Here is a 20000-nt window from a genome sequence, read left to right as displayed (position 1 = left end):
TACATTTACTAATCAACTCGTTGCGCTTATTGAGTGTTGCTGTTTGCGGCTGTCATATGATGTAATAGCAGTCTAACGCCATACAAGATTGCGAGAAAGATATCATCATCCACGCAAAACGCACAGTAGTATTCAAAGGAAAAGAGCCCTGGAGGAAGAAAGGTAATAACACCGGTTTCGATGTAACGATGGGGAGCTTCGATGGGGTAGAATCATGTGAATTAGTGGTATGTTACATGCTTTCGCTATTACAAGCAAAACATGGGCCATCCTTTGGCTTATACAGAGATGATGGATTGGGCATAGTCAAAGGGACACCAAGGCAAATTGAAAATATGAAGAAGGACATTTGCAAAACATTCCAGGAGAACGACCTACGAATTACGATCGAAGCCAACAAGAAAGTGGTCAATTTCCTTGATGTCACCCTAGACCTAAACACGGGAAAGCACATACCATACATGAAACCAAACAACGTGTTACAGTACGTCAACATCAAATCCAACCACCCCCCAATCATCTTAAAGAACATTCCTGAAGGAATCAACAAGCGATTGTCAGAAATTTCTTCGAGTGAAGTCTTCAATGAAGCAGCCCCCGTATATCAAAAGGCGCTGAGCGACAGTGGATATGTTTACAAACTCAATTATGTCAGACCAACGGCTCCAAAGAAAGGGAGACGGCAAAGGAAGCGTAACATCATCTGGTTCAACCCACCCTACAACCAAAACGTGAAAACCAATGTGGGGAGAGAGTTCCTGAACATTATCCGTAAATGCTTTCCGAAAAGCAATAAATTACACAAGATCTTCAACAAGAACACAATAAAACTATCCTACAGTTGTAGGCCAAACGTAAGAACAATCATCGAAGGAAATAACAAAAGAAAACTGGCAAAAGGCAGCAAAGATAATGTCCAGAAGGAATGCAATTGTCCGAGGAATACCACGTGCCCATTACAAGGAAAATGCCTCTCAAGAGACATCGTGTATCAGGCAACGGTGAAGACCAGCGAAAAGGAAGAAAAGTACGTAGGACTCACAGCAACTGATTTCAAAGCAAGGTTCGCAAACCATAAAGCATCGTTTAAAGCAAGAGCGAAGAGCAACTCAACTGAACTGAGCAAATACATTTGGCAATTAAAGGACAGCAACACCGACTATACAATTTCGTGGAAAATTCTTTGTCACAGCTCGCTTTATACTAACGCGACAAAACGTTGTAATTTACGCATAGCTGAAAAATATTACATCATATGCCAGCCGCAAACAGCAACACTCAATAATCGCAACGAGTTGATTAGTAAATGTAGACACAATGAGAAATACCTATTGAAGAACGTTAGGTAAATAGGAGCGTGCAGCACGAACGGCCATGTATGACTAAAAAGCGGTAATCTTCAACGAATAAAATCACTCTTGGTTACACACTGATGAGTGCAGGACAAACTAAACGTCCTGTACGAAACAGACCTGTATGAAAACCAGAGGCAAAAGTATGATCGTGTCCTGATTATTCATTCATTTTGTAATTGCCCTACCGCATGGTATAGAGCACTCTTAGTACAGCAAATACAGGCCTACTTTACGTGTATATATATATATATATATATTTAGTTATATATATATATATATATATATATATGTATATATATATATTTTTTCTTTTTTTCTTTTTTTAGTGTTGATAGCAGGAAAAGTGAATTTTAAAATCGCTTATTTTCACTTTCAAAATTCGCGGGAGCTGCCGTCTTGAATAAATGTGACCTGTTACGGTTGCCCTATTGTTCTGACACAAAGAGCCTTCGTGTAATAGCAATAGAGCAACAGTAACACGTCACAATTATTCAATATGGCGTCGCCCGTGAAATTTGGAAACAAAAATAGGCGCTTCTAAAACTATTTTAGATTGAATTGACTGTAACAGTTATTTCTTGCAATTTAAAGTTATTTTGTTTTGTTGAAGTGGAGACTCCCTTTAAAGAACAACTGGACCTAATTGCACTGGGTCTAAAATGCATTCAGTGTAGGTTAGAGTTACATTAAATAAATAGAGAAAACGTTCAAGAACATTTCAGCCATAGCCAGACAGAAAAGAAAAAACAACCAAAAAGAGCACTCTCAGAGCTTTATTTTCTTATTTTTTATGAACGAACCTAGTGTGTTCATATTGCTACATCCAGTGGCTATCCGAATACCTGCCTATTATACTTACTTTTTTCCATTAACTAAGAAAAAGCTGTGAGTGATAAAGTGTTATTATTTTTGACTATTTTACTGACCTTAATGGATCCGTTTCAGTTTGAGCTTTCTAAGACTAATGTAATCGTAGTTTACTTTGCAGTCAAAATGACAAAGAAATTGCTATTATTAATGAATGAATAGTCTATAGAAATATCAAAATGAGATGCCTTTTACAAGACTCTTCAACAAGTACAGATGATATTACTTTGTTCTGAAACAGACGTGGACGAATGTAGGGAGTGGATTCACCGATGTCACTTGAATGCCACTTGCACGAATACCATGGGATCCTATTCCTGTCGGTGCTTCTCGGGGATGAAAGGAGATGGTCGAACGTGCATAGGTACGCACAACGTTAAAGAACAAGTTTTGGCGTCGCAGAGCGATTCCACACTTTCAAATTGTAATTATCAGTAAGGTGGAACCAAGGACATTTGTGATTCTGTTCCCGGAACATGACTAATGCACTTTCTTTAAATCTTGCAGTTAGACGTGCTCATCTTGACCTGTGAAATTGTGTTATTAGATTTTAATGTAGTGGTCAAGAATTTCTGTAGAGAAAAGTGACTTGAACATACCATAAGTATCTAAAACTAGGGAGGGTACCAGCCTCCCATACAAACAGGTCCCTGTTTTTATGACTTTACGCTTTCCTTTGCCATAAGTTTCTGAAAAGAACATGAAGACACCTTGCGCATAGGTCAAAGCTTTTTGGGAACTACACTTTTTCTTAAAATTTAACTAATCATGCGTGATGACGCCAGGATATCTAGTGGGTATTGATAGAGATTGTTTGAGGGAAATCAAAGAAACGATTCCCCTATTTTAAGCAATCAAACAATCATTCATATTTAAAGTGGGCGGTCACATCCAAAGGATTCCAGTGGTCAAAGAAAGTGAGGACAATTCTATTTGGTACTTTTTGTCTGAGGTGAGAAAAGACCTTCATCATAAAATCGAAGTGGTCGTTCCTCCTTCTATAAACATGTCGAAGCCGGCCCTTTGCAATGCACTGGAAGAGTTCGTCTGGCTTGGTGTTACCGCCCGTGTTTGTTTGTCCTTTATTGAGAACAATAAAGGACAATAATGCCGAAACAGGAAAAGGTAGATTCAAAAACTATGTTCAAAATCTGTTTGAAGGCGTTGATTTTGGAACAAGGAGGAATCACGCCTGAACCCATTTCTGCCCAAATACAATGCTTCCCCCTCCCCCCCCCCCTCCCTTTCCCCCCTCCGCTGAAGCGTGGCCAGCAACAGTTTAATGCAACTTTCCAGGTGAAAACTTTATACAATGTATAAGCTATGTGGATTTATGAGAGTGATGAACACTAGCCAAAGAAGAAGAGCTTTAGCTGATGAGGAAGTGTCATAAGCGATCCTACCACAACCGGGCCTCTTGGTTTTAATCCTGTTATCCCTCAGACTATCCCTTCAGTAAAGATACTTATTAACTGAGTGGCCATATGAAAAGATATTTGTCCCAAAGCCACGGCCTAGAGACCAAGCGCAGCAAAGTCAATGTGTCATGACCGAAGGCAAATGATTTCTTTGTAAATGTCCTTTTGAATAATAATACTATGTAAATTTCCCGCTACGCTTCGACACTGGCAAGTCATTGGTGGTGCTTCATAGAAACTTACTGATTTAATTCCTTTTCAGCTCGCGACAGTTTCTGTACCATACTTGATCGTTAGGCTCTTGCCAGTGATTAACATTCAGGAAGATTGGGCTCTTCATTGTTTTAGGCTGTCGGAGTCGCCAGAATAAACTCTGAAACGAGAGACCTGGCATTTGCTGTCGCCTATTTCATACGCCTTTGGACAGAAAAACCTTGGATGGTTTTTTCATTGTCATAGCGTGTCTTGCACTCTCTTTCAGTTGTCTTCTCCAGTATTCTTTTCTTTTTTCAAAACGATGTCACCGAAATTTAAATGCCTGTGCTGAAAGATGCGCTCGATATCTTCTTTTCTCAGTACCACAGTGGCGTTTGGTTTATACTTCTTTTTCCATTGTTCTTGAGTTTACGGCGCCTTCACTTTAAGATTTCCTGTCCTTAAGCTATTTGTCTTTGCCGTCTTGCCGTGTAAGAGATGCTGGATGCCTCGTGAGAAGAAAGCCATTATATGCCAGGTTCGTAGTCTGTGTTGTCTTTTTTTTTTTTTTGGCTGAAATGTAGAAGTTACACAGAAAACTGTCAAGCTCAGAAGGAGGAATTTCTTTGAGTTTTCGTTTTTCACCGCATTCTGAGAAAAATTTGTGAACTATGTTCATGTCAAGAACAGAAAAAGGCTACGTAAGATTTTAGGAAAGTGAGAACGAGAACAGCGATGTTGTCAGTGACTCTTCAGCTGATGACTTCGAACGACGAATCATTGGACATAAGCGATGCAAGGTTTCTTCAAGATGCTTTGAAGGAATCTGCAAATTGCAGAAACTTCTAAACCGGAGAACTCCAATTTGTCAAAGACGAAATTTCAAGAAACAGGGGGAGAGATTTGGACTCTTTGATGCAAACGCGTCGATTGTAAATCTCACAAGATTCCGAAATATGGTTCTGTCTCTAAAGGTGTTTTGGTTGTTTTTCTATTGATGCTTGGACTTTTCATGGGGATTTCCTCTTCTTTGCCTCAAAAGTTGCATTTCGGTGATACGGTAAGCTCATCTTTTTACAGTTCCACATGATCAACTTTCATCTTTTCTCTCGCCCCAATTGTGTTCGCTCTTTTGGAGGTTTCTTTGGTTGTCTTACCAAACAAAAGTTAGCTAGTCGTTTTAAGCTTAGCGGAAACGAGTGGATCCTGGCACGCTCTTTTGAAGCATTTGGCTACCAAATGGCCACCACTTATCATGTTGGTTTAACTTGTCTTCGTGATCCATTTGAAAAGCAATCCTTGGTTTCTCTACGGTAAAAGTTGCCAAAACCTTTGGACGCATACATGATTAATTGGTTCAACCATACGCTGCTGTATCCCTGGGGCACGTTAAAGACAGGTGAAAACATAGATTTCATTCCTATCAGAACGCAATCTAAGCAGAAATTGATACCCACTAAGCCTTTCTTTGTTCAAGAAACATTTCTTGGTGTCATCATTCAGCGGTGCTGTTCTCTTTTACCAAGCTTCCAAGCCACTCTAGCATCTTAGTTATGAAATATAGAAAAGTTTCCGGATGTGATTTCCTGCAAGATTTAATTATAAGCCGTCTATCCACTGATGCTAAAGTCTTGAGTTCATGTGATGAATTGATGCAAAACCAAAATAATGATTTTATGTGATGTGATATGATAGGACGTGATACAAACTAAGATGATACATCATATACATGATTTTCAACAGCTTTAGATCCATGCACCAAGGAAAGGAAATGTAAGCGACACTATCAAAAATGTTTGCATATTAATGGAGAGTTTCTTTGTGATTGTGTGGACGGATATTCCAACAGATTAAGAGACTGTGAAGGTAATTTTTATATTTTAAAACTTTGTCCATGAACCAATGCTTTGTGCGTTTAAGAGAAGCGTTTGAGCTAGGGATAGTACCCTTAGCAAAGTAGTTAGTATAGTTATTTTCAGTTCGAGTTTGAAGCACATTTAAAACGTGACGTCATGTCGTCTTATCGTTCATTTGAACACGTGGTTCTTCCTTGATGGAGGACACTGAGCTCAATAAATTAATCGAATTATCCTGTTATATCTTGCAAAGTACGAAAAGGGGCTTTGACCTTGAAGTTATTTTTTGAGTTCCCGTCAATTTATAAGACCACGTTATAAAATGTTCGTTTCTTGGAGAAGTGAAATTTAATGGCAATATGTCCTAAAGACATTAATCACCTCACCATATTTTTCCTTTGGCACAGATACTAATGAGTGTGATTTGGATGAGAACATTTGTGGGAACAACTCTGTATGCAATAACACAGTGGGATCTTATCGCTGCCTTTGCAAACCAGGCTTCTATGATGCAAGTGGGAATGGGACAAATTGCATTGGTAAGAAATTGTACAATGGTGATCTCGTGGGAGTGTCTTCAAGGTCATACAACCTATGTAAAATACAAGGATCGTATTTAATCCACCGTCCATGATTTGACGTCGTATACAATCAGACGCAAAGAGTGCGATTTTGCCATCAAGACCGAAAGATCACTTAGGACTCGGGTGTCTGAGCACAAAAGGTTGTAGTGATGTTTTATCGTAACTCATAAGTTTCCCGGATGTAATAATATGAGGGACTTCGACATGAATGGAAATTGCGGAACAAGAGCTACATCACCATCAGCGGGGTTTGCTTAACGCTTGGACGTCTATGTGAAAGACAGATGCGTGCCATCCAAAACGTTGATAAATGTGAATATTATTTCCCTTAATCTCCATAAGAAACTATGCAGTAAGTAATATGACTATGTTGTACATGCCGACCACGTGTCTACATCGAAGGCCGGTTTCACTCGGTTGTCTGTTCGTGCTCGATCAATGGGTAATGACCGGTGATGGAATTCAAAACATGGAAATGCGTTTGATTCTGTGTCCTGGTTTGCTCATTGCTACGTTTCGTTCGGTAGTACATTTGCCACGTTCTTCGTTTCTTTCTCCTCATTTTTATGGACCCAAAATCAGTCTTGGTCCGCATAACATTTTGATTGTACAAAGGTAGAAAGGCTTAAAATTGTTTTCAAAAGTCAAATTCATTCCTATTACTGATACAACAAATTCTAACACCTTCTAATTACCTCACTGCAGGATTAATACCGAACAACTCTCGTTCTTTTATCCAAGTCCTAAGTTTTACAATTCTCTTAATTCCAATTTATTTCTGCTAACTCTCTTGCTACTTTGAAAAAAAGCGTAAGCTATTTATTTGCAAAACAAAAATATTAAGAATTATCAATGTATGGAGCATTTGCTTATTGTTTCTTACACAATTCATGTTTTTTTGGGATTTCCAGCGTAATCTGTCTACATATGATATGTTGAAATATAGTGCGTGACTAAAAGCCACAGTAGCAAGGGGGGTTCCCTTATATTGTGAGCATTTAATGTAGGAGGAAAACAAAGGGCACATCTCTGAATGACCCGATAAAAAGCTTGTTTGCAGGCTACTACAACATTCCGGTGATATTCGCATTTAAATTAGATCTTTGAAGTATAAGCACTACGTGTAAAATGTTTGGCTAACACAGCAAGGTATGGTTTTCATAAACCCGAGTGACATAACCGTAAACAATACAATAATAATCACTCGAACAGTTTAGCTTTTGCTGATTGGATTGGTTGGAACCGGGGTAAACATGAATTTTTGAGCACAGTCTCAGCCAATGGAGTCCAAGGTCATAAAATTCTCTATCATTTATAATGAGTCATTTTAGGTTTTCACATTACTAAATCTGAAGTCTTCACATTAAAAGACGTTGACAGCATATTTTGTTCACCTAGGTTTAGTGCTATCCGGAAGATGTTTTGCGGCTACCTTTTTAATGATATTATCACTAGACTCTACAAAACGAGTTTGTTTTTCTGTTTTGTAAAATAAATGTAATAAAAACGAAAAGTTGAAATCCTCTTGCTAACTTTTCCGTTGGCTTTTTCCTTATCGGTTAACGAAAATAATTACAAGACAAATATCGACTTAAATGGGGGTTATTTAACAATTATTCCACGAGCGCGCGTTGGATATGAGTTGGCTATAACCAGTCTCATATCCAACAAGCGCGAATGGAAAAATCGTTTTATTAAATTCCTTAAACTCTAAAGGTTTAGATAGTACGAAATACCAGCGAAAAAAGCGAGGAAATCCCAGCGAAATCGGAAAACTTGATGAAGATGCGATGTTGTGTAATACCTTGTAGTCAGACAGACGCAAGGCTTATCACAAATTTAAAACATTTCTTACCTTTTCGCGTACTTCTAAATGCCGGAATCAGCCCAAACTTTCTACTTTGTTGTTTTTTTTTTTTGCTTTATTCAGAGAGAAATTTCGCTTTCTGGCCAAACACTTAAAGCTTGGCAACGCTTAGTGCAATCACGTACCATATAAGGTCAAACTAAGGTATATGAACTGATAACCGAGATTGAGTGAACCAATCGGAGCTCGAGAAATGCATTAACCGAGGTTGCAAATTTAAGAATACTTGATATCCGCTCTGTAATTTTATGGTAGCTGATACAATCGCGCAAGATTTTATAAACGGGTTAAATAAACTTTGACATTGTGACTAAACGAGAACAATATCTCCTCACTTATTTTTCTTTGCAGAGTGTGAATTAGAGAAGACCATTTGTGGGGAAAACGCTGTATGCAACAACATCCATGGATCTTATGGCTGCGAATGCTCACCCGGCTTCCAGAGCACAAATGGTAATGGCGTGGATTGCACTGGTAAGTATTTCTTTAAATCGAATGCGAGAAAGGAAAAGAGTTTGTGACAGGGCAGTGTGAACATGCTTGGTTTCTACCAGTCTGTATGTTCCTGCGAGAGATTTCTTTTAAGGAGAAAAAGGAATTTGTAGATTAGGAGGGTGTTAAGATTATGTAACTCTTTCCATCTGCTTTTCTAGTCATTTGTAATGATCTGGTTAAAGGGTATATGTTTTTCAGTAAACATCCCAAGCATGCTTAATTGTTGCAAAACATTTTTTGTCGTTTGGCTACCTTTTTTTTTTCTTGTTTCAACCTGTTTTAAAATCTTATTATGTTTGGTAATTCAGTAAGACCTTGCCAAAGATTTATTTTGTTCTAGTGTTTGATAAACGATTGTTTACACATTTGGGCAGATGCGTGAAATATGTTTGACGCGCTACTAGTTTTTCTGTATCCGTATCACGGGTAGTGTGTCATACACAATTCCTGACTTCATTTGAGATGGCGAACGAAGAAGACGTTTTCGATAATTCGTTCAAAGAGAGCATCATTTCTATTAGTGTGTTGTGTCGCTAGTTATTTTTACGAGTTGTGTTGCGTTATGATGAGCCCGCTCTAGGGCGAGTGAAAATGCAAGCAGGGAGCAGAACGATTATGCGATACACAGAGAATATTCTTGACCTTGTTTTTACTAATCAACCCGAACGTATATGTGGAATGGAGACATTTGATTGTCAGTTCGTCTCGGATCATCTTGGAGTCTCTTTCTCCATTAAGACCAAAGTGAAGAGGTGAGCGTTGCTCGTTATTCCTACGACTACGAAAGCTAATTTTGATGCAATACGACAAGCACTCTCAGTTACTCCTCTGGACATGGGGTTTGATGAAAATAATGTTGATCAATGTTGGGAAAGTAGGTGTGATTTATTCTTGAATGCCGTTGAGTCGTTTATTTTCAAGATCAAACTTATGGATGCAAAATCTCCAAGATGGATTGATGGCGAAATTATCAAACTATCGAAGAAGACGAAAACTGCTATTGAAACAAGCAAAACAGTCAAATTCGGTTGTGCATTTGGGCAATTACAGATCAATACATAAACAAATCAAAACTGCTACAAAACGTAAATAATGCGAATTTCTAAACGATCTGAATTCCGATCTAAAGGATAAAAAAAAAATCTGCAATAGAATTCCCAAAGTTGTCCAGTTTGGTAGTGTTAAAGCCTTAACTCCCGCAGCCAAGGCAAATCTATTTAATCACGTTTTTGCCTGTGTTTTTGAAGACTGGTTTGCACACAGTAGAAACAACAACCACTTTTACTGAACAGGATAATGAACTTTATTTTATTCAAGCAACAGTTGAAGAAGTGTCAAAAGACTGAAAAATATTGATCAATCAAAGGCGTGTGGCCCTGATCAAATACCAGGCAGATTATTAAGGGAATGTTTATCTGAAATCGTATCTCCTCTGAAACGCTTAATTAATATTTGTTTAAGTGTTGGCTGTCCCCAAAAAGGTGACATCGAAGACGTACATAGCTATAGAGCAATGTCACTGCTAAGCCTTATCTCCAAGATTGCTGAGCGCGTTGCGATTGTTCGTTTTTTCAACTTTATTGCCGACGTAATCTATCCCATGCAGCGTGGTTTTGTCAAAGGACGCTCTACTAGGACTCAGCTCCTGGATACAGTACATCATATGGTCAGAACAATGGACCATGGTGAACAAACTGATGTCGCTTTCTTGTATTTTTCGAAGGCGTTTGATTCAGTATCTCATGCACACCTGATCAGAAAGCTGGATCAGTCTGAATTTAAGGGCCCATTGCTGCATTGGTTTATGAGTTCTCGGCAATAGGCTGCAGCTTGTGTTTTATTTGTCTTGTTTATTAATGATATGTCAAGTGTGTTATCTCACTCAAGTACATTGCTTTTATTTGCTGACGATGCCGTGCTATACGATCTCACTCTGACTGTTCTTTGCTACAAGACGATATTGACAAGCTGATTGATTGTAGTGAACACCGGAAGCTGGCCTTCAATATTGACAAATGTTCACTTTGTACAGTAAAAAAGGAAGTGCAACCCCATAATTTATAACTACAAAATGGGAGGGAAGATTCTTAGCAGGGTGAGAGCCCAGCGCGATTTTGAGGTGCGTATCCCCAGTTGAAGAAGGCTAACAAAATGCTGGGTTTCATTCGTCGCACTAACAAAATTTTGTCACCAACTCTGAGATTCCTCTATGTGACTCTCGTAAGTTCTCACCTCGAGTACGCCTCTGAAATATGGAGCCCAAAATCAGTTACTATAATGAAAAGAATAGAAGGGGTGCTACGACGTGCGACTAGGCTTATGCTACCCCATTTTAGCGACAATCAGCGCCTAAAAAGTCTTACCCTGTTACCACTGGTTTACCGCGGAGAAGTCAAGGACCTGTCGACCTTTTATAAACTGAAGTGCAGGCATTTTAACTCACTTAATTCGTATTTTCAAAATTAACAGAGTTAGATCGGAACATTTTAGGGGAACATTTTTTAAGAGGACCCCGTATTTATGGAACAATTTGCCCAATGAATTGAGAAATACCAAATTGAGTGTTTCTTCTTTTAAGAGATTATGCACTTCTTTTTATAAAGATAAGGCCTTTGACCCTGAGCGTTCCTATACCTCGTGGGCTATAAACAGCGGTTAGTACGGTTGTTAGTTAGTTAGTTTCTTGGTTAGTTGGTTGGTTGGTTGGTTGGTTGGTTGGTTGGTTAGTTAGTTAGTTGGTTGGTAAATAACAAGTTGCTGGTGAAACAATTGAGCTTTTGTATATTCATACATAATTTTTTCATAATGGGTTGACTAGCAAGCATGGTTCGTCAGTTCCCTTCTAGTCTTCCCCACTGCTTGTTATGTACTTGAGTTTTATTAACTTTTTTTTTATGTAACTGCAGTGAAAATGAAATAAGTTATACCACACCAATTTTTTTCGTACTAAATTCTAAGCAAGTGAATTGTAAACAAGGAAGACTCCCGAGTGATGGATTTGTGCGTGACAAGTGCGAGGCAGGACTGTGATTGGCTAACAAATATCGACTTGACAACAACTTTCACGCCAGGACATTATCTTGAGTAACGTTTGGGAAAAGTTGCAAACGTGTTGTCCATTTTCGCTTTTCTTTGCAACAAATTTCACCAACAAAATATCAACGTCAGCACCAAAGCTAGTCAAACAGTGACTACCTGTACAATATCGTGGAATGTTTGCCCTTGTTTCGTGCGTTTTCGGTACAATAACTAATACAATACTAGTTGGATAATAAATGTGAATTGGCCATAAATCACAAGAAATATGAGCAAGTTCTTACGATTTTTATTTTTTATTATTTATTCAAAAAAGTTACCCTATCACTATTTCGGTAGCAACTTCCATATTGCTTTCTACATCTTATTTATGCATTAGTCATTGACCAATCAAAAACGCGAGAGTTTTTGACTATATAATAAGGTTGCAAATCCTAGTTCCTTGTACTTCTGGTTTAGATATGGTGATGCTACTGTGTTTTGGAGAAATAATGAATGTACCTCAGGAAAAGATATAATGCAAAGATCTTTGTAAATTTCTGAGGCGCATTCATATTTCTTCACTCCAGATTAGCATCCACAATGTCCGATTGTCAAAGTGGTTGCTGTGAGGCCTTAAAGAGTCTTGCACAACAAGTATATATCGAGCGCCTTTGTCGTTGTTGCTTTTGTTGTTATCCGGGAATTTGGAGCGTTGAAGTCCATATATGGCAAGTATCATTAACCTCTTGAACACTCGAGATATAAACTGGGACAATTTTGTGATGGAAATAAGAACATTTCGGATATCCTTGAGGGAAATTATCCTAAGAAATTAAATGGATTTCTATCAGAAAAACAGCAAAAATACCTTGCCATTTCAAGCGGTTTTTGTGTGGGATTTCCCCACACTTTGCCAGCACCAGCGATATTCCTGACTTTATTATTTGTATACGAGAGCCAAGTGTTTGTCATGTACTCTCTATTAGGAAGAGAGAGGACCCTGGGAATGAGAATGAGTGTGTGTAGCAGCCATTATTCTACTCGGCTGTTGTCATTTGCCGAATTTCGACTCGTTTTCTCAGTGCGATTAATTAACAAGGTAAGGATAATTCGTCTTCCTTTCTGACGTTTGTATTAAGCGAGTTGTGCCAGCTATATTGCAAGGAGTTACGCCTTCAATCTTATATCGGAGAGATATAACATAATGACGAAGTCCATTATTATCCTGTAGCTTTACGATCAGCAATTTGAGGTTCCCTCTTCTAACTACGATTTGTTGACATGTTGAGTGACGGCGCCAGTTTCCGTAGATTCGCAAGTTAAAAACTCATGCCTTCAAACTTTCTGTAATTTATTAATATGTAAAAGTATAGTTTACCATGCTTGTCAAAAAGGGACAAAACATTAAGATGTGCTATTTACACAATAAGAATGGCATACATATATCAATTGAAGTGGTTGCACATGTGCGTCAAGACTGTTGTACATACAAATTCGCAATATAAATTTACATGTTAAACGATGCTACGCTTACATCAACATTATCTGATATATTTACATCAAGGAACTTGAGCAATATATGCATCAAATTTCCAGATAAATATACATCATGATTCGCGATACTTTCCCTCGAGTTTTTAACACATCAAGATGCGTGATAACTTACACAGTATGACTGCTGACGTCCGTGTCTTAAAGCCATACATCATTCGTGATATATATACATCAAGATTTGTGATATATGCATCGAGACTCGAGCACTTCTTACATGACGACAAGAATACCGCTGGATTTAAAGAGTGAGGAGTCGTGTCTCTTCGTGTGTGGGGAGTGGAAATATGGCGGGAAACCGACCCGAAAAGCCGACTTGGTCGCTTCCAAAGAGCAGCACTAAAAGCCCGAATCCAGAATCTGGAATCCGTAAAGCAGAAATATCCACAAATTGCGAGAACTAAAAGAAAAACTTATCCAATGGATAAATCACCACTAGTCCACTGGATAATTCAACTGATATTTCAAGTGTTTATCCGGTGGATAGCGTTATCCACCTTTTGAACAAACGAGGCCTCGTTTCTTCTGCACAGTCTTGACTCTCATCAAGTCTTCTAAGTGGAAATCCGTGTCTCAAAGGCGACATCAAGTAAATTAATGATCATACTCGTAATTTGTTTGTTGCACATGGTCAAGTTTACGTAAAAGAAATACTGTTTGAAATTTATTAAATAAACAATGTTGTGTTTTACCGTCTGTCCTTAATTGGTATGTCATTCTTCATACTACTATACTTCCTTTTGCTAGCTATTAGCACAGCCTCCAAAATAAGAGATAATAAACGGGTGTTGTAATCGGAAATCGGAAATAGGCTCCAACCGGAAACTATTGTAACAAGAGTGATTTACTTTTGGTTGACATGTGACAGGAGACATGTAGAGAGTAGTGGAACACTGCGGAATTACATCTTATATCCCTGCGGAATTATATCTTGTTTCTTGGCAGTATTGTTATTTCGGAATCTTTTGGTTAACAAATTGTCTCTACCACGATTTCTATTCTAAGGAAGATATCTGTCATTAAACGGGCTATGTTACGTTATTTTAGGGTATTTAGGGCAAATCTTTAATTAATCACGAGTTAAAACTCGAAAATGGTAACGTAGATTTGCTTTACTGATAAAATTATCGTTGCATCGCGCACATAATGATTCTGAGTAAAAGCGACTTTTATTCAGGCGACTTGCCTTGAACTTGAAAAAGGGGCTGGACAATCTGTGAGCGAGCGAGCCGTGCAAATTTCGCATTTAAGGCTAAGCACCCATTTCAAATAGCACTGAAAAACAGTTATTAAGTCTGAGCACCCATTTTAACCCTTTCACTGCCGAGGGATTTCCCATTGACGAGTAAAATCGTCTGGCGTTAGACAGAGTAAAAGCTCTAAGTGTCAAATTGCATTTTTGGCGGTGAAGGGGTTAAAACGGTTTGCTTTCAATTACTGTGTGACTCGCATGATCACTCGCATGGCTCGCATGACTCCTATGGCTCGCTGGCTCGCACGTTGTCCTAACTCCTTGAAAAACGTCGGGCCGATTTTTTTTTTTTTTTTTCAGGATTACCCAAATGCAATCTGTTTCAATCTTGTCCGATGATTTTTGTCCATCCATGCTTCTTAGTCCATGGGCCACAGCGGGTTCACGGTATCACTCAGGGGGACAAATTCTCATTGACATCACATGAAAGGTTGTCTGAAGAGGTTAAGAAATTCGTATGATAGAAGTCACAAAAGAGTAGCTGTAAGGATTTTTTTAGAAATAGCGACTCTTTGAAGGAGTCTTTGAAAAACTCACTTCTGAATGGAATCGAGACTGATTATGCAGCATTGCGGTTTATCACTATATCATAACTAATTATCACTTGTGATATATCAGGAAATATCTTACGTGTTTTTTCTTAAGCAATGTTTATAATATCATTTTATCACTGGCTTTATAAGGGATTGATTTTTTGATATCCCGCATTAGGTTTTTATCATATAAGCATAATTTATCATGATTTTATCAGAATATTTAATTAAGCAAGGGATTAACATTAACCCTAACCCTAAACTGTTCCTGCATTACTAATGCATAAAAGTGCACCGACATGTGACGACTCTGAAACTGTGAAAATCCATCACAGGACGAGGACGAGGACGAGAAGGAGGACAAGGAGGAGCAAGACCCGGCCAACGACCAAGAAAATGAATGCTGAATAAGCTACAAGGAAATCTTTTAGACAGTACAGTCTGCAAGAAATTCCCATAACTATTAGCTAAAAGCTATATTTTTATAGTTAGAGCTCTTCTTCGTACTGTCACGGATTCATCAGTTTTCTTGTGCATCGAGGATTTGACTATGCATTTAAAATGCTTAAACTATCTTTTTATGAATTCACGCGTCTTGTTGATCTACAGTCCCTTTTAGATTATACTTTTCATACTTTTTATGACAGAAACTGAAGTATCCTCAAATCCAAGATGGCGGATCAAGATGGCCACCGAGTTTGGAATATGCTATAAAGGGCTTTCACTCTATAAGTAGTCATAGCAATTAAACCAAACTGTTGCCTAAACCCACTTACTGCCATCATTCCCTATAACATTCAATGTTGATGTAACTTGAAAAGGTAGCTCCTTAGTTTTTTGAAGAATTCAGTTAAAGAAAGATTAGAGTATTTCTTAAGCATTCCAATAACAACCAAGAATGATGTTAAAAGGTTGCATCACAGAGATTCTGTACGAGCATTTTCAAGGTTTACAATGTTTGAAAATGTTCGTAAAATACGAACAATAAGCTTGGTAATGATGTCTATGTTCGACTTCTATGTTACTCTGCCATTTGCAGTGTATCTGAGTGACGTCACTTGGTCACGTGATATCCCTCAACAGCTACTCATCCGAGACTTCTATCATACAAAATCATAAAGTAGGGGACTTGTAGATTTGAGAAATGTATAATAGCCTTTGTCCCCATGAGTGATACCGAACACCTTATTTTTAGGGTCCTGACCCATGGACTATTTCTCCTTTTGCTGCATTTCTTTTAAGTTTTTCAACAGTTTTAAGTGGTTATTACATTGTTTTGTTCTACTTTTTGGGCATGTTGGGTGTCATAAAATCTCATCATTCGGAAGTCCACGGTATGTTCAAACTGCAAACCATGGCGGAAAAACCTTCTAACTCAAGCCGAACATATTATCAGTTGTCGACCTTGAAGCGCAATATTCGTCTGCCTTTCGACGGAATCTTCAAAACTTGCTTGTTTCCTGGCCTATTTGATGCCAGTGGGACGTCTCGAAAGAGCTTTTAAGTTAAAACTTAATGTAAATTTTTTCATATTCACTCTATGTTCTTTCTCAACCTATAATTGACAGCTTCAGTCGCTCCAATACTTACGCAACACAAAGCGTCTTGTTCCTTTAAAAGAGGCATTTTTGTACCAAGGCAGGTGAAAAAACAAGGAAAATGAATTAAACAAGTTTTAAGTTTTCTTTATTGTAATATGGACTGCCTTAGCTTGATGATGCCATAACCATGTTCAAGTATTTATATCCAGAATAACAAGGTCAGATCCTTTTTACAGTTTACATTTCCTCAGAGTTAAATAATTGAGTGTGGGAATTATAGCAGAGCATGCAAGGAGTGGGTAACTTGTTGTAGTTCTCGCGATTTGTGGATAATTCTGGTTTCCGGATTCCGGATTCAGCCTTTTAGTGCTGCCTGTTGAAAGCGACGAACTCGCCTGTTCGGGTCGGTTTCCCGCCATATTTCCACTCCCCACGACTCCTCACTCTTTAAATCCAGTGGTATTATTGTCGTCATGTAAGAAGTGCTCGAATCTCGATGCCTATATCACGAATGATGTGGATCTATAAGACACGGACGTTAGCAGTCATACTGTGTAAGTTATCACACATCTTGATGTGTTAAAAACTCGAGGGTAAGTGTCAAGAATCACGATATATATTTATCTGGAATCTTGATGTAACTATATCAGATAATGTTGATGTAAGTGTAGTATCGTTTAACATGTAAATATGACCTTTGGTGTTTATATGGCGAATTTTGATGCATGTATCACAGTCTTGATGCACATGTAGAACCACTTGATATATGTATGTCATTCTTATTGTGTAAATAGCACATCTTAATGTTTTGTCCCTTTTTAACAAGCATAGTTTGCGTACCGTGTTGTAAGCTGGAAGCACGAATACTCTTAGCTGACAATTGCACTTGCCTTCTTATTTATCTAGCTTTATAGTAAACAAATTATCCTCTGATTCCGACATATCCGTTGATGAATAATCGTAGACGGCATTTACTACTTTGTCGAACGCAAATATTTCATGAATCTCTGAAGTAGTGAGTTCATGCTTGAAGCGCGTAGACTCTAACACATTTTGGCAGTTAATTGCAAAATATTTTGTGGCTGAAAAGCTCATATGCTCAAATGCACCCAATTGAAATGCGTCATAAGCCCTGACCGTACCTGCAAAATGTTTACTTCAGTGACTCTTGTCAATCACCGTCCCCTCCTCCCCCGTGACAACTTGGGGCCGTGTTCAACTTTGTCTGCTGACTGGGAACTACACAAACCACAATAAATGGCATTTTCCGTCGAACGGAACAGTGGAAATTTTCCAGTTTCCAGTCTCTAATCAGCCGAAAACAATAACCCTCATCGGAGTTATCAGCGGTTTTGCCACATGAACGAGGCTAAGGGATCATTTTGTATTGAATTGACTCTTAAGCCTTCTTTGCATGTAGTTTAAAACAAAAGAAAATGTACCTGCAGGCCCAACTCCAAAAAGGATCATTGCAAATGGTTAGCGTCATCTCGTTGAGCTGGTTTGCTGATTTTGGAAAAACTGTTACCATTATTCACCGGTCATCTCAACCGGTTTATTCTGACAAATGGTAAACACCCCTAATTTCTTCGAAACTAGAAGTCCAAACATATTTTGCCCCTAACCATTTTCTCGTTTACAGCATGAGATTTTACATAATCTTTACTCGAAATTTATCACTATAACATGACAAAACTGCATTACATCTACTGTAATGCTAACTCATCAACGTTTATTTGACTGGAATTCCACCCAAGTACGCATTGCGGACCTTTATTTTGTGGAGGGTGGCGATGCGTCTGTAGTGAATTGAAGAGGAAAAGACAGTTTATATGCGTGGTACCTACTTGTTTAAACGTTAACTGGACCGTAGTAAGCAAGCAACCTATATTTATTTGATACCGAAGAGGTTGGCAATGGAAACAATAATGCAAGCGGTTAGCGATAAGCAGTACTGACTAAAAATAGAGAGAGTTTCATTTAATTGTCGCGCAGGCAATGCACAGTTGCGGCATCAGATTAAATGTTCTTCTTATTCGTCGTTCTTAGAATTTCTCGTTTTTCAAGTTTATGAAGTCTTCAAGCGGGTATTGAATCCAACAGCAATTTCTTCTTCCTATAAGTTTGCTTACACAAAACGCAGTTTATATCATCAGTGAGAAAATGAAACGACCAACAAATGATAAAGGCTTTTACTGATTGTGATAGAGATCAGTATTTAAATGTTCGACAAAGACTTACCTTGCTTCTGTGTTCAGTGCTGACAGCCTGAGCGGAATACACGCATAACAATATTGGAACAGAATTATCAATTCGATGATGAAGTCGCAGATAATTGTTCGCTATTCCTTGCAATGAAGTCCAAAAAATATTTCTCCGTTTTCCAGCGATTGCGCAGTGATGAGAGCACTCGCCTCCCGCCAATGTGGCCCGCGATCGATTCCCAAACTCGGCGTCATATGAGGGTTGAGTTTGTTGCTTCTCTACTCTGCTCCTAGAGGTTTTTCTCCGGGTACTCCGGTTTTCCCCTCTCCACAAAAACCAATATTTGATTTGATTTGAGTCAATTTCGTCAGTGCTTGTCGTTAGTGCTAAATTCATTGACACTGAAATAAAGTTGTTATTATTATTATTATTAATATTATTATTATTATTATTATTATTATTATTATTATACATTGATTTTGATTGTTCGAGCCGTTAAACGCCCAATTGCAGTACTGCGGGTTCAACAACGATTCTGTTTCCACTACGAGTAGATAACATGTTGCGAAGAGCATGTCATACATAAATAATCATAGCAAATAAAATTCTAATAAACGTAGCTGCAGAAAACACAATTATATAGCCCATTTAATGTCCGATTGAAACAGATTACAGTCCGCAGAATTCCGAGTTTCGTTAGCCCTGAAAATGGCGACCGAAGTAATGTGGTGCGCAATGTAAAGTGGGTGGTTCAGACTCTTTAGCTTACGATGAATCCCACTTTTCCAACTAGGTAAGGAAAAAATGTTCCGCGGTGATATCGCTTGTGATTTCACTTCCCAATCTCACCTCACAATATATTTTTTATGTAGATGTGAACGAGTGTACATTGGATCAGAACATTTGTGGCTGCAACTCTCTTTGCAAAAATAACAAGGGATCGTACCACTGCAAATGCAACCCAGGCTTCCATAGTGCAACTGGTGATGGAAGGAATTGTAAAGGTATAACAGATGATACAATTTTGCAATACACGAGGGTGACTTGAGTACCATTACTGTACTATGTTATTTAGTATATACCACACAAGTGAAAAGAGCTTCTCGCGCATTCTGATTGGCTAGTTTGGAGGTGAACACCTCTGATCAAATGGAGGAATACAAAATGGCAAATCGGTTGATTATTCAACTTGCGTGCTAGGTTTGCAATACAAGATGGTGACTTGGGTACCATAGACCACTTTCAAACATGGCGACCACTTTT

General features: G+C 38.4%; 1 protein-coding gene across 1 annotated transcript in view; it reads left to right on the top strand.

The window, feature by feature from the left end:
• LOC138013336 (latent-transforming growth factor beta-binding protein 1-like) overlaps positions 1-20000 on the top strand; it is an 89358-nt gene that overhangs the window by 49395 nt on the left and 19963 nt on the right. Inside the window, exons 6-10 of the mRNA XM_068860384.1 lie at positions 2464-2586; positions 5579-5701; positions 6099-6230; positions 8494-8616; positions 19610-19741. Of these exons, the coding sequence (XP_068716485.1) occupies positions 2464-2586; positions 5579-5701; positions 6099-6230; positions 8494-8616; positions 19610-19741 (633 nt within the window). The remainder of the gene's footprint in view (positions 1-2463; positions 2587-5578; positions 5702-6098; positions 6231-8493; positions 8617-19609; positions 19742-20000) is intronic.

Source organism: Montipora foliosa, chromosome 1 (genome assembly GCF_036669935.1).
Source record: "Montipora foliosa isolate CH-2021 chromosome 1, ASM3666993v2, whole genome shotgun sequence".
Lineage (NCBI taxonomy): Eukaryota > Metazoa > Cnidaria > Anthozoa > Scleractinia > Acroporidae > Montipora > Montipora foliosa.
This window is presented reverse-complemented; position numbering and strand designations above follow the sequence as displayed.